The 26,841-nt window shown below is 45.5% G+C and overlaps 1 protein-coding gene across 2 annotated transcripts in view; it reads left to right on the top strand.

The window, feature by feature from the left end:
- LOC123759118 (tripartite motif-containing protein 59) overlaps positions 1-26,841 on the top strand; it is a 95,563-nt gene that overhangs the window by 34,407 nt on the left and 34,315 nt on the right. For both annotated transcript variants that reach the window (XM_045743986.2, XM_045743988.2), the window contains 3 exons: positions 11,446-11,569; positions 19,143-19,847; positions 20,519-20,665. In XM_045743986.2, coding sequence (XP_045599942.1) covers positions 11,564-11,569; positions 19,143-19,847; positions 20,519-20,665 — 858 coding nt within the window. In that variant the 5' untranslated portion in view covers positions 11,446-11,563. The remainder of the gene's footprint in view (positions 1-11,445; positions 11,570-19,142; positions 19,848-20,518; positions 20,666-26,841) is intronic.

Here is a 26,841-nt window from a genome sequence, read left to right as displayed (position 1 = left end):
CATACTCCAGTCACACATCAGCCTCACACCAGTCACTCTTCAGTCACATACCATCCCCACGCAAGTCATACACCAGCCACACACCAGTCATACACCAGTCATACACCAGTCACTCCCCAGCCAAACACCAGTCATACACCAGCCTCACGACAGTCACACTCCAGCCACTCACCAGATACACACGAGCCACATGCTATTCATTCACCATTCACTCTGCAGCTAAACACCAGTCACACACTGGCCACACACCAGCAACACACCAGACACACACTAGTCACACCAGTCACACCAGACACACACCAGTCACACCAGACACACACCAGCTACACGCCAGTCACACTGCAGCCACACTGCAGTCACACTCCAGTAACGCTCGAGCAACACTCCAGTCACACGCCATTCACACTCCAGCTACACGCCAGTCACTCTCCAATCACACACCAGCCACACGCCATTCATACACCAGTCACTCTCAGCCAAACACCAGTCACACACCAGCCACACACCAGTTACAATCCAGCCAAACACCAGCCACACGCCAGTCACACTCCAGTCACTCTCCAGCCACACGCCAGTCATACTACAGCCACACACACACGTCACACTCTAGTCACTTAAGACACACACCACTCACACTCCATCCACACACACCAGTCACACCATAGCCACACACCAATCACAAACCAGTTACAAACCAGTTACACACCAATCACAAACCAGCCATTCACCACCGACATACCAACCACATTCCAGTCACACACCAGCCATACTCCAAATTCGCACCAGTTACACAGCAGCACCACACACCAGTCACAAACCTGTCACATTCTTGTCAAACACCAGTCACACACTAGCCACACACCAGTCACTCACTCAATAGCTACACACACCAGTCACACACAAGTCACACACAAAGCCCACTCTAGACACAACAGCCACACAAACCAGTTATACGCCAGTCTCTCACCACTCACACACCTGTCACTCGCCAATCACACACCAGTCACGATCAAGCCACACATATATTAGTCACACGCCAGCCCCACACCAGGCACACGCCTGTCACACACCAGTATCACAACATTCACACAGCAGTCATACTTGCCAGTCATACACCAGTCACACACCATTCACACACCAGTCACACAGCACTCAAACTCCAGTCGCATTCCAGTCTCACACCAGTCACACACATGTCATTCACCTGTCACACACCTGTCACACGCCAGTCACATACCAGTCACATACCAGTCACATACCAGTCACATACCAGTCACACACACCACCAACATACCGGTTACACAAGTCACACACCAGCCACACGCATCAGTCACACATCAGCCACACATCAGCCACACACCAGCCACACACCAGCCACACATCAGCCACACACCAGCCTCGCACCAGCCACACACCAGACACACACCAGCCACACACCAGCCACACACCAGCCACACACCAGGCACACACCAGCCACACACCAGCCACACACCAGCCACACTCCAGCCACACTCCAGCCACACTCCAGCCACACTCCAGCCACACACCAGTTGCACTGCAGACACATGGTAGTCACACTCCATTATACAACAGCCACACACCAGTCACTCTCCAGTCATACCCCAGTCACACACCAGTCACACACCAGCCATACGCCGCCAGTCACACTCCAGCAACACTCCAGTCACACACCAGCTACACACCAGTCACACTCCATTCACACACCAGCCAAGCACCAGCAACACTCCAAACTTACACCAGTCACACGGCAGTAACACTTCAAGATCATGCCAGTCATACGACAGTCACACTTCAGACACACGCCAGTCACAATCCAGTCATACTCCATCCTCACGCCAGTGACACTCAAGTCACACACCAGCCACACACCAGTCACACTCCAGTCACATTCCAGTAATATATCAGTCACTCCAGTCATACACCAGCCACACACCAATAACACACCAGTCACACTCCAGTCACACTCCAGTCACACTACAGTCACACACCGGCCCCTCACACCATTCACACGCCAGTCACACTCTAGGGACACGCCAGTCACACTCCAGTCACTCACTATTCACACTCCAACCCCACGCCAGTCACTCTCCATTCACACATCAGCCTCACACCAGTCACTCTTCAGTCACATACCATCCCCACGCAAGTCATACACCAGCCACACACCAGTCATACACCAGTCATACACCAGTCACTCCCCAGCCAAACACCAGTCATACACCAGCCTCACGACAGTCACACTCCAGCCACTCACCAGATACACACGAGCCACATGCTATTCATTCACCATTCACTCTGCAGCTAAACACCAGTCACACACTGGCCACACACCAGCAACACACCAGACACACACTAGTCACACCAGTCACACCAGACACACACCAGTCACACCAGACACACACCAGCTACACGCCAGTCACACTGCAGCCACACTGCAGTCACACTCCAGTAACGCTCGAGCAACACTCCAGTCACACGCCATTCACACTCCAGCTACACGCCAGTCACTCTCCAATCACACACCAGCCACACGCCATTCACACTCCAGCTACACGCAAGTCACTCTCCAATCACACACCAGCCTCACGACAGTCACTCTTCAGTCACATACCACCCACACACCAGTCATACACCAGCCACACTCCAGCCTCACGCCAGTCACACTGCAGCTACACACCAGCCACACGCCATTCATACACCAGTCACTCTCCAGTCACTCTCCAGTCACACACCACCTACACACCAGTTACACTCCAGCCACACTCCAGTCACACGCCAGTCACACTCCAGTTACTTTCCAGTCACACGCCAGTCACACTCCAGTCACTCTCCAGCCACATTTCAGTCACACACCAGTCACTTTCCAGCTACACGCCAGTCATATTTCAGCCACAAACACACGTCACACTCTAGTCACTTAAGACACACACCACTCACACTCCATCCACACACCAGTCACACCGCAGCCACACATCAATCACAAACCAGTTACACACCAGTTACACACCAATCACAAACCAGCCATTCACCACCGGCATACCAACCACATTCCAGTCACACACCAGCAATTCACCAAATACACATCTGTTACACAGCAGCACCACACACCAGTCACAAACCTGTCACATTCTTGTCAAACACCAGTCACACACTAGCCACACACCAGTCACTCACTCAGTAGCTACACACACCAGTCACCCATACCAGCCACATACCAGTCACACATACCAGCCACACACCAGTCACACATACCAGTCACACACCAGTCACACACAAGTCACACACAAAGCCCACTCTAGACACAACAGCCACACAAACCAGTTATACACCAGTCTCTCACCACTCACACATCTGTCACTCGCCAATCACACACCAGTCACGATCATGCCACACATATATTAGTCACACACCAGCCACTCACCATTCACACACCAGTCACACTCTAGTCTCACACTAGCCACTCATACACAATGACACTCATGGGTTACACATTAGCCATATTTCAGTCACACATCAGCCCCACACCAGCCACACACCTGTCACACACCTGTCACACAACAGTCACACAACAGTCACACAACAGTCACACATCAGCCACACACACACCAGTCATACACCAGTCACACACCTTTCACACACCTGTCGCATACCAGTGACACAACAGCCACATACCAGCCACACATCAGCCACACTCCAACCACACTACAGTCACTCTCCAGCCTCACGCCAAGCACACTCCAACCACACACCTGTCACACACCAGTAACACAGCAGTCACACAGCAGTCACACTCCAGTCACTCTCCAGCCTCACGCCAATCACACTCCAACCACACTCCAGCTTCACACCAGCCACACTCCAGCCACATGCCTGTCACACTCCAGCCACACACCTGTCACACACCAGTCACACAGCAGTCACACAGCAGTCACACAGCAGTCACACAGCAGTCACACAGCAGTCATACTCCAGTTACACACATGTCACACACATGTCATACACCAGTTACACGCCAGCCCCACACCAGGCACACGCCTGTCACACACCAGTAACACAACATTCACACAGCAGCCATACTTGCCAGTCATACACCAGTCACACACCATTCACACACCAGTCACACAGCACTCAAACTCCAGTCGCATTCCAGTCTCACACCAGTCACACACATGTCATTCACCAGTCACACACATGTCATTCACCAGTCACACACCAGCAACACACCAGCCACACGCCAGTCACACAGCAGCCACACACCAGCCACACGCCAGTCACACACCAGGCACGCACCAGCCACTCACCAGTCACACCAGGTACACACCAGCGACACACCAGTCACATACCAGCCACACACCTGCTACACACCAGCTACACAGCAGTCACACACGAGGAACACATCAGCCACACACCAGCCACACACGTCACACACCAGCTACACACCAGCCACACACCAGCCACACAGCAGTCACACAGCAGTCACACACCAGCCCACATCAGTCACACACCAGCCCACATCAGCCACACACCAGCCACACACCAGTCACATACCAGGAACACACCAGCCACACACCAGCCACACACCTGCTACACACCAGCTACACACCAGTCACACAGCAGTCACACACGAGGAACACACCAGCCACACACGTCACACACCAGCTTCACACCAGCTTCACACCAGTCACACACCAGCCACACATCAGCCACACACCATTCACACATCACAAACGCACCACGTAGCAGCTCCTCGTTGCAGCCTGTGATAGTATCTCAACTTCCCAGGTTAGGTCTTCAGTAAGGATGACTGTCGAATTGAAGTGTTAAATACTGTAGTTTATTGGAGTCATCATTTAACCAGATGGCAATAAGCAGAGATAAAGACAAGAGTTGTTTAGTACTGACAGCTAAACACTAGCATTGTGAGATTTTTTCTACGCCTACTTCCCTCCCTTAGGAGGTGGACAAGTTTACAGGCTGCTCACGGCAGTTAAGCATGAGTCCAATAGAAAAAGGAAAAGCGGGAGCAAACCGCCAGGCCTCCACCACTAGGGGTGGAAACCTGTCCACAATAGGCTGCTGGTTCCTCCTAGTTAAACAGGACGTTAAAACTAATAAAGGGTAACCGACGGATTCTCACAATCAAATATTTATATTTGATGTGGCGCTATGAATTGGAATTCGAATTCCCAATGACAGCCGTCATATCAAAAGATCACCTCAACATTCAATCGTATAAAGCAGAACATGGGTGGAAAAGAATGGTTGAAGGGTTGACGTCAAAGACCGTTTTCTATAACATAATAATTTATTAATAACAAGAGACTAAACTACTACATTATCGAGTTTACATTACATTAATGTCCATCCAGTGGCACGATAACAAACAGCTAAATAGCAACCCTTCCTGTGAGGCTGCATACTGAACTAACCTGAACACAGGTGTGCCCACTGATGACGCAATATTGCAAATCAAAAAAATATCACAGACTAAGTTACACCACAGAGAGTGCCTCGTTACTCTAATGTCCATCCAGTGGCAATTTCAACACAGCTATTCAACAGCCCCTCAAGAAATGACAGCAGTCTCCATCTTGCTGACACCTCGGGCTGACCAGTGAACTAACTGAACAATGATGGATGCCCACTGATGACACAAGCATGCAATCAATATTGTCACGGCTTCACGGTAACAGATACTATAATTACAAGCTTAAGGGTCCTCCTTCCAAACAGGAGTGACCCTCGTAACTAGGCGGGTAGTCCAACAGTGACTTCCCCTATCACAACCAATGTGAACACTCTTTGCAACTCCCTACAAGAAGTTGCACTGTAAACAGTAAACAAAGTCAGGCAAGGTGGGATTCTAGGACACAGCTCCAGCAATCCCTAAGTTACTTTACTCTCGTCAACAGACGATAAACAAAAGAAATTGCCTTAATCAATTACAAAATTGATGATGTGATTAATTACGTTAATTGACTGATCACAGCAGTCAGCAACAAAGTACTAGGTTAATCACAAACAATTCTCTCATAGACAACAACATGATGGTACTCTATGTTAATCATTAACACTTGTCTCTCTTAACACAAGTCATCTTGTTAACAATAACTCAAAACTCTCTTATATTACATCACACTTGACTCCTTGCAAGTATTCAGTGAGTAATTCTTAATTAAGGTCAAACGGACCACTAATTACATCCCAGTTGAGTTACGTTAACTAAGTCTACCCTAACTTGGTAGCTTCTCAACAGTCTGTGTCAAAATTTACTTTACTGAGTGTTAATTACTCTAATTAACTCCAAGCAATTAATTAACTGTCACCAGGACCGATAATTAATCATACATAGATACGTCTCACTCCACACTGCCTAAGCAGGTCTCATCAAACACTGTGAATTCACGGGAGATGAGTTAATTACTCCCCTAATTAATATAAGTGCATCTTAATCCACTGTCCTCAGACAGGATATGATTTTAATATAACTATTTATGCTAGCTCCAAGACCTCGCTTTACCGAGTCATCTGAGTTCTCAAGACTCCAGACGTTAATTACTCTACTAATTATCATGAGCCACTAATTGCTATACCCCAGAAAGGTAATTAGTCCTGAGCAAATTACGTTAACACAAATACTGACAGATCCTCTCCCACTACATGAATTCATGATGAGAAGGTTAATTACATAATTAGCTAGAGTGGTCAATTAGTTGTCACATGGACAATTAACTGCACCTGAGACGTATCTCACTCAAGCTCAACACTGTTCTCCTATAACAGCTCTCACTCACTCAACAATAAGTGTGCACCCCTTATCCAGTTAATTACCCTTTTAATTAACTCACTGAATCCTTAAGTCCTCAACACAACTTAAAGAAACAAAGTAACCCCAGTGTTACATAGGTCACACTACAATGGCATGCAATACAACATAAATGCACTGCCCACATACGGTTGCGGCTACTGCAACTCGTTAACTACTGTGCCCACACAGTAATGACACACGGTTGTGCAACAACAACAGTATACCAATATTACTGCCCCCCCTTATCTTGCAACCGTTGCAAAGGACTACTTCAGCAAGACAATTTACGTTAATATGCACCGTCGCTACGCGGACAGCTGGCACTAATTCTCTTAATTAGGCAATTAACAAATCAATTGCTTGCTCTCATTAAGTACTGTGAATTCCCCTGAATAATCAAAGAGGCCCCTTAAAGCCTCAACACAGTTCCTAGGGCAGTAATATTGTATACCTGATAACAACAGTGCACAAACCTACAGCATAATGATGCCGTCAGCATACCCCACATGCTAATGACATCATTAGGCAATCAGTCAGCAATCTCATCTACTGACTCACCACACAACACAGTACATAAAACATGCAAATGAACACATAGAAATGGCATTCACATAATCAATGAAAATTATATCACCAGATAAATATATCCCTAACTACTCAGACCTCAGGGTATCCACTGACATCCCTGCAACACTGGCCTGCCTACCTCTGCAATGATATAATTAACATGCTGTACTATGGCTTAATCTAGTCTGCACGATTATATAGAATCGACAACTGGATCATTTATATAGTTGATCTCTACACTGACCGGTTACATACCCGAGTCAGTCTACACACTTATATATAGCTATACTATCCTTCTTTACTCAGTTTACCCATGCTCATATCTTTGTGAGGAAATGGTACACCGTTTGTTCCAGTTATCTCCCCCGAGTGTCCCGTTTTCTCTTCCCGATCTGAAACACCTCCTGGACTCCTTGCCGGAGCCTGTGCTCCTGCTAGGTGATTTCAGGTGTCGTCATTCCCTTTGGGGTGATGTTCTGACGAACACCTGGGGTCGCCTTCTTGAACCGTTCATCCTCTCTTCTTCCCTGTCTCTTCTGAATTCTGGTGAGCCCACGCATTTGGACTCTCGGACTCTCACCCTTTCCTGTCTTGATCTTTCTCTTTACTTAGATTTCACGTGGCAGGTTCTTGATGACCTCCATGGCAGTGACCATTTCCCCATCCTTGTTACCTTTTTCTCTTTTCACCTCCCCCTCTCCTTTCCTAGGTGGAAATTTGCTAAGGCAAACTGGAACCTATTTACCCTCAGTGCTGTTCTCTCTGACCTCTCCCTTCTGCCTCTTGCTCGCTCTCTCCTCCTTTTTCATGACATCGTCTTCGACGCTGCCCTCCGCTCTATTCCTTGATCTTCCTCTCATGGCCCACGGAAGTGCATTCCCTGGTGGAATACATACTGTGCTCGGGCTTTCCGCTGTAAGCGTTCAGCCTGGAAGAGACACCGCCGCCGGCAGACGGCCGATTCTTTTCTTTTATTTCGGAAGGTGAATGCGGTGGCCCTTAGGGCCATCCGTATGGCTAAACGTGAATGTTGGGCGTCTTATGTCTCCACCATTACGTCCAAAACTCCTCTGCCACAGATCTGGAAGCCCATCCGCAAGATAGCGGGTAAGTTCAATCCCGATGTCTCACCGGTCCTTCACCACCATGGTACTCTTGTGGCGGACCCGTTGCAGGTCGCTACCGAACTGGGTTCCCACTTTTCTTCTGTTAGCTCTGGTTTTCATTTTCCGGAAACTTTCCTTCTTCGTAAATATTTCCTTGACTCTTTTCCTTTGGATTTCTGTACTTATCTTCGCCTTCCCTATAACGATCCCTTTTCCCTCTCTCTGAACTTCGGTCTGCCCTTGCTCTCTGCGTTTCTACTTCTCCGGGTTCCGATGGCATTCATTCAGGCACGTCTCAGTATTTAGTGAGTCTGTATAATCGGATCTGGGAGTCGTCGTCAGTCCCTGAGGACTGGCTCGATGCTCTTGTCCTCCCTGTTCACAAACCAGGGTCTCTAGGAACATCCCTTAAGGACTTTAGCCCTATTGTCCTCACAAGTTATGTCTGCAAACTCTTTGAAAGTATGGTTAACGTTCGTCTGATGTGGTTCTTAGAACAACATCACCACCTCTCCACTTCTCAATTTGGTTTCCGCAAGTGCTGCAGCACAACAGATGTCCTGGTGAACTTGGAGGTCTATATTCGTACTGCTTTTGCTGCAAAGATCTCCGTTGTTGCCGTTCTTTTTGACCTGGAGAAGGCTTACGACACCACTTGGCGTTATCATATTCTATCCCAACTTCATTCTTTTGGCGGTTCATGGTCATCTCCTTTTCTTTCTCCGCAGCTTCCTCTCTCGTCGTTCCTTTCCGGTGAGGTTTGATACCGCTCTCTCTGCCTCTTTTCAGCAATATGAAGGTGTGCCCCAGGGTAGTGTTTTGAGAACTACTCTTTTTCTGGTTGCCCTCAATGGTCTTCTTTCCACTCTTCCTTCAGGCGTCTTCTCCGCTCTCTATGTCGACGATCTTACCCTATGCTGTTGGGGTGATGATTCGCTGATGCCGTACCGTCTTGGGCCACCGATCATGGCTTCAGGTTCTCTATGTCTAAGTCATGACATAGAGAGTCATGAGTAAAAGTCATGGCTATGACTTTTACTCGGAAGCGTTCTTCGTCCTTCTTTGTCGCTTTACGGTCACCCTATTGTGTATAAGGATTCCGCTAAGTTTTTGGGGTTGATTTATTTAAACTCTTTTGTCTTGGTCGCCCCATATCTCTTACCTCCGTGTTGAATGCTCTAAGGCCCTTACCCTCCATCGGGTATTGTCCCATACTTCTTGGGGAGCGGATAGGCGCACTCTCCTTGCTTTACATTCCTCTCTCGTCCTGTCTAAGCTCGATTATGGTTGACCTGCTTACTCGTCTGCTTCTCCTTTTACTCTCCCCCATCTTGATGCTTTGCACCATACTGGGTTGCACCTCAGTTCTGGTGCCTTTCGTTCGACTCCCGTCCTCAGCTTGTATGTTGATACTGGCTTCATATCTCTCCAGGATCACCGTGATCGCTACTGTCTTCGCTATCTAGCGCAGTCCTTGCAACATCCTTCCTCTCGCCTCTTTCAAGCATTAACTTTTGGCTCTCCTGCGGTTCCTGTTCCTCTTCACCACCTCCCTCTTTCTGTCCGGTTATCTCGCTTACAGGATTCTCTTTCAGTTCGTATTTCTAATATTTCTCTTCGTGTTGTTCCTTCTTTGCCCCCGTGGAGAGTCCCCCTTCCGCAGTTTTGTACATCATTAATCCCCATCACTAAAGCTTTTACCCCTCCTACGGTTCTTAAACGCCTTTTCCTTGAGTACCTTTCTTCTCACTCCCGCTCCATTTCCGTCTTCACCGATGGGTCTGAGTCTGCGGACAGTGTAGGTTACTCTGTTGTTTTTCATGATTGCACTTATATGTGTCGTCTACCTATGGAGACTAGCATCTTCACAACGGAACTTTATGCTATTCTCTAAGCTTTTCGTCTCCTGCTTTCTCGTTGTCAATCTTCCTTTGTAGTTGTTGTTGACTCTCGTAGTGCCCTCATGGCTCTCAGGTCCTTTAATCCGGTTTATCCAGGGTTGTCGAGATCCAGCATTGACTGTTTCTTATTCACAGTAAATTTAAATCGGTTGAGTTTTGTTGGGTTCCCAGCCATGTTGGTGTCTCTTTAAATGAGCGTGCGGATGCTGCTGCCAGGGAAGTTGTCCGCTTTTATCCCATCTTTCGTAAAGGTATTCTTTATTTCGATTTTTACACGGTTATTCATTCCTTTATCCTTACCTGTTTGAAGGATTGTTGGTCTTCTGTTACTGGAAACAAACTGCATACTCCTAAGAGTTGTGTGTCCTCGTGGCCGTCCTCCTCCCACCATAACTGGGGATGGGAAACGGTTCTGGCGAGGTTGTGTATTGGCCATACTCACTTAACTCATGGTCACTTGATGGAGCACCGCCCTGCTCCTTATTGTCCAAATTGCATTGTTCCTCTTACAGTCGTGCATATCCTTGTTGAATGTCCTGACTTCCGGGACGAGCTTGTCTTGTTTTCCAGCCGTCCCGCGTGGTCGCTTGTCCCTCGATAGTATACTTGGTAACTCAGATACGTTTTATATCGTTCGCCTTATGCGTTTCTGTTCTCGTATTGGCATCCTTGGTGATATTTAGCGCCCTCTGATTATCCCCCACGTTTGGTGGTGCTACATAACCTTCCTGGTTTGGTGCCTTCTTTTGATAATTACTTTCTTACTTACGCACAGACCCATCATTGTGCTCACGAGGTTACTTAATAAATACCTCCAAAGGTTACTTTGATCAAGTGGTGTGTGGTTTATATCCACCAGTACTGACAACTGCACTGATCACACTTGACCCAGATATGCACAGTATAAATGTTACATGGTATAAATGAGAAAGTAATTTCTCATTCACTATAATTTGATTAATCTGCATGCTTATTTTTTTAATAAATTAAGTCTATAATAATGCACTAAAGTCTAAAGGCTTGTCTTAAATCACTGTTACAGATACCACAACCGTTTAGATTCACCGAGTTGTCACCAAGGCGACCTCGGCTGTTTACAGGCAACGTTGTGTCCATACTTGATGATCAGTCACCAGGACGATCCCCGTTCACTGTGAAACATGACGGTAAGAATTGTTTTACATGATCATCACCTGGTACAGGAGAGATCAGTTATTTTAATGTGTTTGACTATGTTTGAACTAAACTGCAGAAGGCATTTAGACCCAATACGTGGAAGCTCCTGTTAATATCCAATCAAATTCAATCAACAATATGTCTAAACTACGCTTGAAACAATCAAGGTATCGTACGTATTTTATGCTTCCCGGTAATTGGTTTCACAAATCGACAACCCTGTTACTGATCAGGGAACCCCAGGTCTTACCCAGCTCTTTCCAAAATCTAAACGTATCTAATTTATACCCACTGTTTCGTGGTTAACTATGTATTCATTCATTTAATACCCTATTAATATCCCCTTTGTTATGCTCATTCATCCACCTGTACACGTCAACTATGTCACCCTAATTCTTCGTCTTTCCTAGGGAATGGATATTAAGCTTTTTCCCTCTTTCTTTATATGGAAAGTCTCTAATTTTGTGGGATTAACTTTGTCATTCTACATTGGACGCGTTCTAGTGAATTAATATCCATTCGATAGTATGGCGACCAAAACTTAATTCTTATTCTAAATGGGGCCTAACAAGAGAAAGATATAGGTGAAGAATAACACCAGGTGATTTATTATTAACACTTCGAGAAATGAATGTCATTGTCCTATTTGCCTTATTTTGAACAAGTTATGGACTGGTTTTTGGTTTTAAATCGTTACTAATCATAACGCCTAGATCCTTTTCGCAATCATACTTCCCAATCTCAACACCATATAGTTGGTGTCCTGCAACTCTGTCATCATTACTTAGCCTCAAAACTACATATCTCCGCATTAAATTGCATCTGCAAGTATTTAGACCATTTCCAGACACCATTTAGATCATCTTGAAGTGATTCTTCCGTGTTTATTTCCTTCCCAGTTTTCGTATCGTCGGCAAATTTGCAAATATTGCTGCTCAAATCTGAATATAAATAATTTATATGTATAAGAAATAACAGATGCCCGAGGACAGAGCTTTTAGGCTCGCCACTTACTACGTTTTCCCCTCTCGTACTTAAATACATAAAGATCCATTAGTAAAACTCTGTTGTGACTTATTTATTAACCTATGTTTTTAAAGATGAAGACGAATGCCTTTTGCAGTTATCGATTGAAGCAATTTTCCTACAGTAGACGTTAGGCTAATTGGCTGATAGGTAGACTCAAGTGATATATTTCCTTTCTTAAAAATTTGTACCATGTAAGCAACCCTCCACGACTTAGGTACTATGTCTGACTCTAATGATTTATTAAGTATGGTAGACAATGGTTTAAAAAGCCCCTCTTTGTATTCTTCAAGCACCATGGCAAACACCTCGTCCGGCCTTGGGAATTTGTTTGGCATGAGTTTTCCCATTAGTTTAAAATGTTATTTAGGGTAGAAAAGCTCGGCTCTTGTGCCCCACTTCTCAGTGAATGTGATGAATAATATTGTTATAATAATTTTAATAATAATGCAAATGTATATTGATAACAGATATCACATAGGATCTGATTACAATGTTTTCATAGAGGTATTTTTTATATTTTTTTTAAGATATATACAAGAGTTGTTACATTGTTGTGCAGCCACTAGTACGGGTAGCGTTTCGGGCAGGTCCCTGGAATACGACCCCCACGAAGAATGTTATTACAACCAAGTACCAGTTAAGGACTTGCGCCCAGTAAATCCTCCCCGGCCAGGATACGAACCCATGACAAAGCTCTCGTAGAACGCCAGGCGAGTGTCTTACACTACACCACGGAAACTGGTGATTTATATTTTAATATAAAATCACTGATCGCCCGCAGCGTTTCTGACACACTTTAACATTTTTTTGTGTAGGGTGGTTGATACTGACGCTGGGGTAAAATTACTTTGAATTAATGAAGTTAAATTAATTAATAGGAAATTATATACCATAAATATATGAAGAATAATAAGTCAATTAACTGTAAATTATAAATAATAAAAATAAGGTATATAATTATTGTAAATTTCAGTAATTAACTTTCAGGTAAAATAAGCTAACAAGTAAATTAACTGTGAACAAATGAGAATATAACTGATGAAGTTAATGATGACCACAATACAGAGTAGCTGAATTAACATTAATATGCGACCGTTGGTAACAAGCCAAATTAATGTAATGACTGATAATAAATGAGTGTTGCGGGTGTGGGTGGATTGGCATGGCCACCACTCCCCCAAAATGCCAGGAGGAACTTACGTGGTGCCCCAAACCCTCTGGACAGCTAGCAGCCCCGCCTGTAGGGCAGGAGCGTTAGGGTACTAGTGGTAGGAAGTGCTAACAGTGCCTCCTCACCACTCCCCCCATTGTGAATAACACTGTGGAGGGAGCTGATATCACCGAGTGCTGAGTGTAGGGCTCACGGGAAATCCGTACACGTAACTGGGCATGCATCCTTGTGGACGAACATGGGTCCTGGGCAGAGCCCGTGCAACACAATATATTGGAAGAGGGGGTTGATATAGTCATCCTACTTGGGCGGCCCCTCCTTTGAACAGGGCATTGGAGCACGGCCACTGGGATTATGATCAAGAAATGCATGGGCTCCCGTGTTTGCAGCGGTTGTCCCATAGCATTTGTTCGCCCGCCAGCAGTAGAGCTCGTCCACCCACGGTAGTGCTCGTCCGCCCACATAAAGGCTCGTCCACCTGCGAAAATGCTCGTTCGCCAGCGGAAGCACTGTCAGTTAGCGGACGAGAGTAAGAGAGTCACGGGGGAAAGGCTAGTGCTAAAGAGGAAAGACCTGTATTTGATGTATCATGCCCAGCTGATTGAGAAGCTGTATAAAGTAATTGTGTGTAACTTGAATATTTGTTGCTAGCCTTTCACACCCCTAGAACATTGATATATATATTTGGCCAGGCAATGTGTTTTACTGATACTGAAGGTTACTCCCTTTTAACAATTAAGTGGAGGTTTTTGTCCGTGTCTCTTAACAGTGAAATGGGGGACCGTGATCCATAACTGCATAGACCATAACAGAGTGCTCTTTAGTTTTCACCTTCCGAGACGCAAAACGATCGTAAAATAACCGTTCCTTAATGCAAGCGAACTTCCTAAAAGTGTGCTCTGTTATTTTCTTAAGGTTATGAAACTTCGGTCTATATGCTTCAGGCACCAACTGGTTAGCCATCATCCCCAACTTTTTGACAGCATCGTAGACACTCGTGTCCCTTACTGAAAGTATGAAGTACGTTGTTGCACTTTCCCAGTCAGCACTGATTTAATCATCAGAGCCCAATTTTGGACCTCTCTCTCGTAGTATTGTTTGTGTGCTCTCATAGCATTTGTTTTGTACCAATTTCTGATCATAACAGATTGCCTTTTGACCTCTTTGTCGATGAGGCAGCAGAGAGTAGCTGGGGCGCTAGCCAGTTCAAAGGCTTTCTCGAGGTCCAGTAATATCAGTATTCCTGGTCTGTCATTCAGGTGGGCTAACAGAGTTGTAATACATTCCACTGTGGCAACCCCTTTTCTATAGGTATACAAGTCTTGGTGCAGCTTAAGCATTTTCCACTCAAGTCTGTTGAGTGCCATTCTGTCAGCCGTTTTGGGTGCACAGCTTTGAAGAGAAATGGCTTTGAAGTAGCTGGATCTTTGGATTTTGGGATTGGCACTATGTCTGCCCTATTCCAAGCTGTAGGTCTAGTTTGAAAAGTTCAGGCTTAATTAATTAATATTAGGTGTGCAGCGTCTCCCTCGGGGCTATGGGAGATGTTGTTGTGTTCGAGGCAAGTGCCAAACGATGATGGGCATTGAAATTACCATTGAAATAACTATTGAAATTATTTGTTCATTTACCAAATTATTGTGTTTGAGGTGGTGACGTGTCCAAATAACACTGAAAGATCCATTTCAGAACGTGGAAACTTGTAAACATTAAATACTTAAATTTGTCGTGTCTTAGCTCAATGGACACTCCTATTACCTTTGTCCCTGGCCCACAATCAGGTGGGCTGATTATGGGCTTGGAGATCAGGTCATTTTTCACATAAATGGCACATCCTCTGGATTGTCCGTTGACTCTTGGAAGGACGAAGCCTCTATAGCCTGAGGTTTTAGGTTCTAACCGTCTCGAAGCAAGCTCTCCTGTAGTAGCAGGATGTCTATGCCTTGGGTTGCTGCTATGCATTGCAAGTGTTGCTATTTTGTGCGTAATCTCTGCGCATTCCATTGCAGGATCTTTAGTCTTCTTGGTTGTTAGAACCTGTTGATATTATGGTGGCATTCATGGAGGTAGAGTCTGATGATTTCGCCCTGGAAGTTTAAATTGGAGTTGAGGATCTTGGTACACTTGAAACCGACTCAAGAATTCAGTTTCAGAAGTCTTTGACTCTAAGTGGACTTTTTAGGAGAGTGTTTCCTGCTCTGTGTTTACCTGTTATCTCGGTTATGAGATCAGAATTGAAGAACACAAGAAAGCATGTAGAATTGTTGCTGGCGATAGTGCTCCAGCAAACCATAGTGTGGAAAAGGATCACAATCCTGAATTTTAGAAATGTGAAATAATCGACAGAAGTAATAATATTAAGACTAGAAGGGTAGTTTAAGGGGTTCAAATAAATACTTTGAATACGTTCAATGGTCACAAAAACTTTACTTCGGGGGATAGCCTAACTAGGAACATGATTCAAAGTGAATTAAAATTAGATCTCAATAAAAGGATGAATATAAGTAGGTCCATTAACCACGTTTCTAGGGGAGTATGGAGAGGGCTACGAGGGATAGCATCCATAAGAACATCGCTATTAACAACAACTCTAGTTCTCCGAATATCAAAATGACAGAAAGGACACATGACCATAATTCAATAGAAAACAACGGCGGGTACATCAGCAGTCGGGGATAGAGGTGATATGGTTAGGAGGTTAAGAAGGGTAAGAAAATTGGACCCAGGATAGCAACCTCATTAGTCTTTGAGATATAAGTCTCCTCATAACCACAATCTTAGTCCTTGACAAAATACTCCGGAGAGTGCAAAAGACTTTGTGTAAATCTTTACATAAGTTTCACAAACTACATAAGTAAGGATTCTTATCAAATAATAATAATAACAGTTTATTTACACATATGTGCATACATATTATACATGAGCAGAGGAAGATATAGAGGTAAGATAAAGCCTAAATCCAGTAATCCGCAGTGAGAGTTGAGGGCATAACTTATGATAAAGAAGTTAGGTTGAAAAAGGTTTGATGAGGTAGACAATACTAACAAGGCGCTGACTAACATAAACATTGTTCAAGACATTAAAGGTTTGATGAGGTAGACAATACTAACAAGAAGTGTGCTAACATAAACCTTGTTGAAGCCATTTTGCAAATAGTAAGCAGCTTATAGGGAGGACATAACAGGAAACGAAGTAGGAGAAACGAACATGTGGTATAGGGAATAATTAAAATTTTATGATTTGTGGGAACATTATTGAATCGTTGAAAGATCTAAAAAAATTTGACAGCTAAACATTATACATTTACAAAAGTACCAACTTTGACAGCACACACAGTTACTACTTCAGTCATCTGTTTAACCAAAACAATGAGTGTTTACATAATTGGCGAAAGGATTACTAATGTTGTCAAAGCAGTTGTTTGTACTGAAGTGCTCTCTTCCTTTGATAATTTTCTTTTAGTTCTGTTGTGATCCTAGATATCCAGGCTCCTCTTTGTCTCCATGAGAGGGCCAGATTGTTGTCCTAGTCTCTGCTTGGCACAGTGAGTCTTCAGAGTGTGTACCAAGGCCTGGAAGTTTCCAGGTATATAGCTACTGAGGCCTAGTGTGTTACCCAAGGCCTGGAAAGTTCCATGAATACAGCTTCTAAGGTCTAGTGTGGTAGCCAAGGCCTGGAAGGTTCCAGGTATACAGCGTCTGAGGCCTAGTGTGGTAGCCAAGGCCTGGAAGGTTCCAGGTATACTACTACTAAGGGTAGCTGAGAAGCCAGTAAGAGGCTTATCAAGAACGGGGTTATTACTCCACCTTCTGAGGGCAGGTTCTGGTATCTGGTGTTTTCAACTTTTCGTTTGATAACCAATCTGAACTAAAGGCTAAATGGGGCCCAACAAGGGCAAGCTAAAGCTGGAAGAAATTATATTCTAGTTACTAACGCTAAATATATCTCCCAAATGAAGATTTAACCACACACCAGAAGATGAGGAGACGACGACGTTTCGGTCCATTCTGGCACCTTATCAACTCGAATATGACGAGAGAGCATCCTGTCATACAAAGAACGTCGCTTTTCGCTCGTAAGCGTTACAAAATGCCAAAAATTGTCGTACTAGAAAATGGAAGCAGCTCACGAAAGTGATGTACTGTCCCATTTTCTGTTATGGGTTCTCTGGTAGGTTAGGGGCAGTTGTTCGTTTTCTTGCCGTTGGGTAAGCTTAGGAGGATGGGTTGATGAGGTTGATGTCGTTTTAGATCCAGCTACTCGGAAAAAGACGTTCCAAGTAGCACTAGCTATGATGAGCTCTTAGTGGACTAAGTGTATTCTGTGGCTGGTGAGGTTGTTGTTGTTGTTTAAGATTCGCTACCTGGAACAAAAAGTTCCAAGCAGCACGGGCTATGGTGAGCCCGTCGGCGGCTGGTGAGGGAGGCACGGGCATTAAGTCAAGAGAGAGGTGAGGAGGAGGAAATTCCTAGAGGAAGGTAAGAGCAAGACGAAAAGTACGGATTGGATGGGTATAATAAAGAGGTGTAAGAATGGTAACGTAAGAATAAGAGGAGAAAGAATAGAAAAAAAGAACAATGGGATGGGGGCGTTGGCTTATGTTAGGTCACATTTGTTAGAAAGGTAAGAACATTTGAGTATGTACAATGAAGGGAGTCAACAGCAACAAAGCCAGGACTAAGGTTCATGTTGGGTAGGTCATATATCAGAGTCGACTCGACAGTCCGGCGTCTATGTTCAGATTCCTTAACATGACATAAGAGAACATTATTTGTGTCTGCAGACTTTACACTTCTTTTGTGGTCTTTTTGTTTTGTCAGTCATTTAGTGCACGGCCAGTTTCACCAAAGTATTGGAGAGGACGAGATAATGGTCCAGGACGGACCGAAACGTCGTCGTCTCCACATCTTCTGGTGTGTGGTTTAGTCTGCATATCATCAGCCATATTATTGTGACTCGTTGTCTGCATATCCCTAATGTTTTATCCAAGCTTTGGGATATATTTGCCTCAGTTATATTATCCTACCTCTGGGATATGATTGTCTGTAATACTATCCACCTCTGGGATATGTTTGTCAGTAATATTATCCCACCTCTGGAATATATATATCTGTAATATAATCCCAGCTCAGAGATACGTTTATCTATCAGTAATATTAACCCTGTTCTGGGATATGTTTGTCATAAATTTTAGTGCTACTCTGGAATATATTTGTGAGAAATATTAGACCACATGAATAAGTTTGCCAGTAATATTAGCTCTGGTATGAGATATATAATTAACTATTTCACATATTTTGTTATTCCTGTGATACATAAAATGTGTTATAATGTTATATTTGATACTTTGTATATTTAAACAGGATAATACCAAAGTTGAGGAATGTTCAGTCTGCTATAGTTCCTACGATGAACCTCAGCTACGGCCTCGTGTTCTTCCATGTGGCCACACATTCTGCTCGCTGTGTGTTGACAATGCTGTCAAGAATGGTCAGCTGACTTGCCCCAGCTGTCGCGCCCAGCACAGTGCCACAGCTGCTGCTCACTTCCCCATCAACTACACTGTAGAGGCCTTAGTTTTGGAACTTAAAAGTATCCAGCCCACATCAGTAGACACAGTGGCAGCAGAACACTCTGACGCTCCTACAAGAGGCATCAGCAAGAAGTTACAGTCCCTGGTGGAGGAGCAGAAGAGCAGCATCACCAGCCTCATTATCAGCTGTGAAGAGGTATTGTCCCAGCTGGGTGAGTACCGGGGACAACTGGGCGACTGGAAGACTCGCCACCTCCAACTCCAGGACAGGCTGTATGGTCTGGTAGAGCAGAACAAGGCGGCCATGCAGCTAGTGGAACAGGAGGATACCAGTGTCGGGGAAATGACAACACAGGGAGAGGAAGGGAAGACTCAGCTGGAGGAGATGTTAGGAAGCCTCGACACAGTCAACTCTGCCCAGAAGGCTGTCACAACCATAGAGACGGCTGATCAGTGCCATGTGGAGGTAGAAGATTGGCTGCAGAAATGCCAGGAACTCTTCCCGGATGTCAAGACTGTCCACACCTCAGTGAAGGTACGCAACTGATGGTAACATTACTGTCACTAAACTGTGTGTGTAATCATGACTTTACATACTAACTCTGATGTTGAGAAGCAGTAAAATAGGAATATACTGTATTTGCATTAAATGTTTCACATGTAAGATTGAAACGTTTTTACTCTCATCCTGATATTTCTCTTCATACTGTTCACTATAAACGTTTGCTACTTTCATCTTGATGTTTATGTATATCGTGCTGTTCTCTTCAAGCGTTTCTACTCTCATCTTGGTGTCTCTCTACATTATGCTGTTCTCTTCAAGTGTTTTTACTCTCATCTTGGTGTCTCTCTACATTATGCTGTTCTCTACAAGTGTTTTTGCTCTCATCTTTGTGTTTCTCTACATCGTTATGTTCGCTACAACAAAATAAATAAGGTTCTTACATAATAGGGCAAATGCTTTCATAGTTATTATTAAGATCCTAAGTCATGATTACTTGCATAAGTCACCAACCTGAATGTTGTATTGGTAATTCCTTTACATAAAAATACATTTAAAAATCAACATTATTGTTCTCCCAGAGCCTGAAGCACCATTATAATCTGGTTACAATACTCAGACGCTCGATGGTGACAACAGGGCCATGTGTCGCCGACCAACTGGGAGTCTCAGTCTCCACCATTAATGTTTATTGGTAATAACAGGTACAGGAGACCATCAGAGAAGCCCTGGAGATGATGACCACGGAAGCAAGTGCCACAGCTGCCCCCATCCACTTGGAAGACTCAGTTTCAACCATCACGGAAAAAGTTCAGAAAATTACAGAAGGATTTCCTCTGACACAAGTGACTGTAAGTTTATGTTCATGTTATATTGAATGGCTCCATAGCTTAACTTTCAGTACCATCACAAAATACAGAGAGTTAATTCTGTAATTCAGCTTATCTCTTGGCCATCTTACTAGTCAAGACATTACAGAAATCCTGACATAAGCAGCAAGCCAAAAAGACACTAACACTTAACAAAGCTGTGTTCCTTTTGCCTGGCTTGGCCCTAGAGAACACAGCTGTGTGGGATGTTCCGTGTGCCTAGCTGGGCCCTAGAGAACACAGCTGTGTGGGAGGTTCCGTGTGCCTGGCTGGGCCCTGGAGAACACAGCTGTGTGGGATGTTCCGTGTGCCTGGCTGGGCCCTGGAGAACACAGCTGTGTGGGATGTTCCGTGTGCCTGGCTGGGCCCTGGAGAACACAGCTGTGTGGGATGTTCCGTGTGCCTGGCTGGGCCCTGGAGAACACAGCTGTGTGGGATGTTCCGTGTGCCTGGCTGGGCCCTGGAGAACACAGCTGTGTGGGATGTTCCGTGCGCCTGGCTGGGCCCTGGAGAACACAGCTGTGTGGGATGTTCCGTGTGCCTGGCTGGGCCCTGGAGAACACAGCTGTGTGGGATGTTCCGTGTGCCTGGCTGTGCCCTGGAGAACACAGCTGTGTGGGATGTTCCGTGTGCCTTGCTGGGCCCTGGAGAACACAGCTGTGTGGGATGTTCCGTGTGCCTGGCTGGGTCCTGGAGAACACAGCTGTGTGGAATGTTCCGTGTGCCTGGCTTGGCCCTAGAGAACACAGCTGTGTGGGATGTTCCGTGTGCCTGGCTGAGCCCTAGAGAACACAGCTGTGTGGGATGTTCCGTGTGCCTGGCTGGGCCCTAGAGAACACAGCTGTGTGGGATGTTCCGTGTGCCTTGCTGGGTCCTAGAGAACACAGAAGTATGGGATGTTCCGTGTGCCTGGCTGGGCCCTGGAGAACACAGCTGTGTGGGATGTTCCGTGTGCCTGGCTGGGCCCTGGAGAACACAGCTGTGTGGGATGTTCCGTGTGCCTGGCTGGGCCCTGGAGAACACAGCAGTATGGGATGTTCCGTGTGCCTGGCTGGGTGCTAGAGAACACAGCAGTATGGGATTTTCCGTGTGCCTGGCTGGGTGCTAGAGAACACAGCTGTGTGGGATGTTCCGTGTGCCTGGCTGGGTCCTAGAGAACACAGCTGTGTGGGATGTTCCGTGTGCCTGGCTGGGCCCTAGAGAACACAGCTGTGTGGGATGTTCCGTGTGCCTGGCTGGGCCCTGGAGAACACAGCTGTGTGGGATATTCCGTGTGCCTGGCTGGGCCCTAGAGAACACAGCTGTGTGGGATATTCCGTGTGCCTGGCTGGGCCCTAGAGAACACAGCTGTGTGGGATATTCCGTGTGCCTGGCTGGGCCCTAGAGAACACAGCTGTGTGGGATATTCCGTGTGCCTGGCTGGGCCGTGGAGAACACAGCTGTGTGGGATATTCCTTGAGCCGAAGCAATTTCATTTTTAACACTTATTATTAGGCAACATTGACCTAAGGACCTGGTTGGAAATTGTAAATGGCACACAACAACAGAGACAATCACCGCTGGTTGATGGGGCAGTGACCTGACTCTCCCCGTACTTACTGTTAGGTAAACACTCTCCACAGGCAGCATTGGAGGTGTTACGGACCCGAGTCCAGCGTCCTAGCACGGAGCAGTGACGACAATGCCATCATCCAGTCTGCTCCCGAAACTCCCTCCAAATGGACAACGCCATCTAGTGAGGACGAGATATACCGGCCACAGGGGCTGGTTTCCCATCTTGATCAGCTCATAACATAGCCGCTGCTGACCTCTGGTGAGGTGGTGCTTAGGCAGCAACGCCATCTATGGAGTGGATAGGTGGGCGTTTGTGTCTAAGCCTGCAAGTGAGGTGCCCTAGAGTGTCCCTAGTACTAATGATGTGTCTGATTACAGAGTCGACCTGGGACTGCTGTAATGGACAAGAAGGCAGTCTACCCAAGGCAGCCAAAGTCTCTCCACGTGTTTGCTGCAGAAGCTGTGAGTCACCCCCGGACGAACACTGTTGAGTGTGTTAGCCTGCCTGTGACGTGGCAGTACCAGGAATCGTCTTATCTGGGGGCTGGCTGGTGGAAGAGACTAGCCACTGTGGTGCGGAGAGAGGAGAGTGATCTGCAGAATCACACGAGGCTCCTGCCTAGGGCTCGCAACCCTAGTATCGATCGTGGAGTGGCCTACACAGCAGAGCTGATCGGAACCTGCCAGCTACAGGCTGGATTTGTGGTTGAAGGCCTCCACGACGGTGCACCCAGTGGGACTGTGATTTGGCTGGCCTGTGGCCAGGGTAGATTCGCCGAGAGAATCAGAGGACTCATCGTGGGCCACGAAGAAGAGAACCAGGGCTACTCATCTTGAGCACCGTGGAGCATCCTGTGTCTTCAGAGGAAGACTAATTTGTATATAATAAGTGTAGTTATAGCAACCCCCGTGTGACTGTGATATATTTATGGTGGTGGTAGCAATATATATACAAAAGCAGTACATTTGTATCCCTTCTGCTTTAATTTAACTTGCGATACGGAACGGACCCCTTGAAAGCCACTACTAGCTTGGAGCTGGATACCCAAACTCTAATAACGTCAGAGAAGAACCCGGTTGCGATCCAATAGGGCCGTAACAGGAGGTGACACTGTCCACATGCAGTAATGGTGATGACACTGTCCACAATCAGATCTGAAGATGACACTGTCCACAGGCAGTAATGGAGGTGACACTGTCCACAGGTAGTACTGGAGGCGACACTGTCCTCAGGCAGTACTGGAGGTGACACTGTCCTCAGGCAGTAATGGAGGTGACATTATCCACAGGCAGTACTGGAGGTGACACTGTCCACAGGTAGTACTGGAGACGACACTGTTCACACAACCCGGTCTCGCACTTGCTTATAGTCAATATTGGCTTATTTAATAAGTGCATATGTGACATACTAATTGCTTGTAAATATTTTAGTTTATCTTGAAAAGCTTTACAGAAAACACCGACCTCAGCTAACCTTCTTAGTATGTTAAGAGAAGCATCTTATTGGTTCTTAATTACAATTATTAACTAACCTATACCGTTGATAGGTTATACTAAGAAGGTTAGGTGAGGTCGGTGTTTTCTATGAAGCTTTTCAAGGAAAACAAAAATATTCACTATTAGTATGTCAAATATGTACTTATTAAATAACCCAATATTGACTGTAAGCAAGTGCGAGAACGGGTTGGTTCACAGGCAGTACTGGAGGTTACACTGTCCACAGTACTGCAGGCGACACTGTTCACAGGTAGTACTGGTGGTGACATTTTCTACAAGCAGTACTGGGGGTGACACTGTTCACAGGCAGTACAGGAGGTTATACTGTTCACAGGCAGTACTGGAGGTTACACTGTCCACAGGCAGTACTTGAGGTTATACTGTCCACGGACAGTACTTGAGGTTACACTATCCACAGACAGTACTGGAGGCGACACTGTTCACAGGCAGTACTGGTGGTGACACTGTTCACAGGCAGTACTGGAGGCGACACTGTCCACTGGCAGTACTGGAGGCGACACTGTCCACAGGCACTACTGGATGTGACACTATCCACAGGCAGTACTTGAGGCGACACTGTTCAGAAACTGTACTGGTGGTGACACTGTCCACATGCAGTACTGGAGGTTACAATGTTCACAGGCAGTACTGGAGGCGACACTGTCCATAGACAGTACTGGTGGTGACACTGTCCACATGCAGTACTGGTGGTGACACTGTCCCCATGCGGTGGTGACACTGTCCACAGGCAGTACTGGAGGCGCCACTGTCCACAGGCAGTGCTGGAGGTGACACTGGCCACAGGCAGTACTGGAGGTGACACTGCCCACAGGCAGTACTTAAGGCGACACTGTCCACAGGCAGTACTGGAGGTGACACTGTCCACAGGCAGTACTGGAGGCGACACTGTCCATAGGTAGTACTGGTGGTGACACTGACCACAGGCAGTACTGGAGGCGACACTGTTCAGAAACAGTACTGGAGGTGACATTGTCCACAGGCAGTACTGGTGGTTACACTGTCCAGAGGAAGTACTGGAGGCGACACTGTTCATAGGCAGTACAGGTGGTGACACTGTCCACAGGCAGTACTGGAGGCGCCACTGTCCACAGACAGTACTGGAGGTTACACTGTCCACAGACAGTACTGGAGGCACCACTGTCCACAAGCAGTACTGGAGGTTACACTGTCCACAGACAGTACTGGAGGTTACACTGTCCACAAGCAGTACTGGAGGCGCCACTGTCCACAGACAGTACTGGAGGTTACACTGTCCACAGGCAGTACTGGAGGTGACATTGTCCACAGGCAGTACTGGAGGTTACACTCTCCACAGGCAGTACTGGAGGTGACATTGTCCACAGGCAGTACTGGAGGCGCCACTGTCCACAGGCAGTACTGGAGGTTACACTGTCCACAGGCAGTACTGGAGGCGCCACTGTCCACAGACAGTACTGGAGGTTACATTGTCCACAGGCAGTACTGGAGGTGACACCGGCCACAGGCAGTACTGGAGGTGACACTGCCCACAGGCAGTACTTAAGGCGACACTGTCCACAGGCAGTACTGGAGGTGACACTGTTCTCAGGCAGTAAAGGAGGTGACACTGTCCACAAGCAGTACCGTTAGTGACACTGTTCACAGGCAGTACTGGAGGTGACACTGTCCACAGGCAGCACTGGAGATGACATTGTACACAGGCAGTACTGGAGGTGACACTGTCCACAGGCCGTACTGGAAGTTTCACTATCCCCAGGCAGTCATGGAGGCAACACTGTTCACATGTGGGAAATTTTTACCCACCATATCTAATTATCATCTAAGAAATGTATAATTTCTGTATCATATCAAAATCATATCGAAAATCATATCAGAATCATTATAGATTCCTTATAAAACTTGATCCTAGAAGAAAATGTCACTTGGATGCCATACGCATTGGGCCCTATAGATGCCTACGTGACTTTGTGCATGATCTCTTATGGATACAGAAGCTTCTAGAAGGATTTTTTAATTAAAAAATTATTGGAACATTGATTCAATATCTGGTTCGAAGGACCATTAATGTGGGAAAAACCAGCTGGGATTGATATAAGAAGAGCTAGGATTTATGACCCTAGCTAGAGATTTTAGGAAATTATTTGCAGATAGTAATTTTTTAATTTAGTTCAGTCCAAGTCTCTAGTAGTCAACTCTTATATCAATCTCAGCAGGTTTTTCCCACATTAATATGGTCCTTCAAACCTAGATATTTATGGTCATTCGTTTACCAAATATCATTCCAGCAAATACATAAGAAACTTCTTGAGTTTGCATTGGAATAATTTTACATATTCTAGCCTAACCTAGCTATCAGCCAATATTATCATAGCTATATATCTAAGTAAACATATTGTTTGCAGTGGCATAAGCCATCATATCCATCAACTAGTAAGCATTCATAGCATACTAATATTGTTCTGTGTTAAGAAACCACAGTACTTAATTATATCAGTGTCAAAGACACAACTGCATCTTAATCATAAAATACCATTATTTACCTCACTTGTGGTTACATTATATACATATTTAAGTGTATTATCTAGCATTATCTCTAATCAACTGATTTTCAGAGCTGCTCATTACATAATATTCCTTTAAAAAAGGGTTTTTATCATTGTAAGAGCATTTCATTACAAATTATCCATAATCAACTGTATCAAACCCTATTACAGGTAAAACCAGTAGGCATTCTACTGTATTTTATCAAGTAACTATTAGGATAACAGATCTTGTAATAACTTTGCAAAAATAGTTTAAAAAATTTACTATTTTTAAAAAATTATTACAGGATTTACCAACTTGGCGTATTCGTGCATTCGGATCACAAACCAAATTATTACAGTACTTTTGATATTTGAACACCTGCTACATCCAGATTCCAGGGAGGAAATGAAGGATGATCTTTGGAATCATTACCTAAGTAGACAGGAAAGCTCATTTATCAAAATACATTAACATCATACATATTTATCAGAAAAGAGAAAATATCTCGGAATCTCCGAAACTCGGAAGAAGTCAAAATGGCTGACAGTATTCCACCAGCAGCTGAAACAGGAAATAGAAGG

This window comes from Procambarus clarkii, chromosome 15 (genome assembly GCF_040958095.1).
Source record: "Procambarus clarkii isolate CNS0578487 chromosome 15, FALCON_Pclarkii_2.0, whole genome shotgun sequence".
NCBI classification, from domain to species: Eukaryota; Metazoa; Arthropoda; class Malacostraca; order Decapoda; family Cambaridae; genus Procambarus; species Procambarus clarkii.
This window is presented reverse-complemented; position numbering and strand designations above follow the sequence as displayed.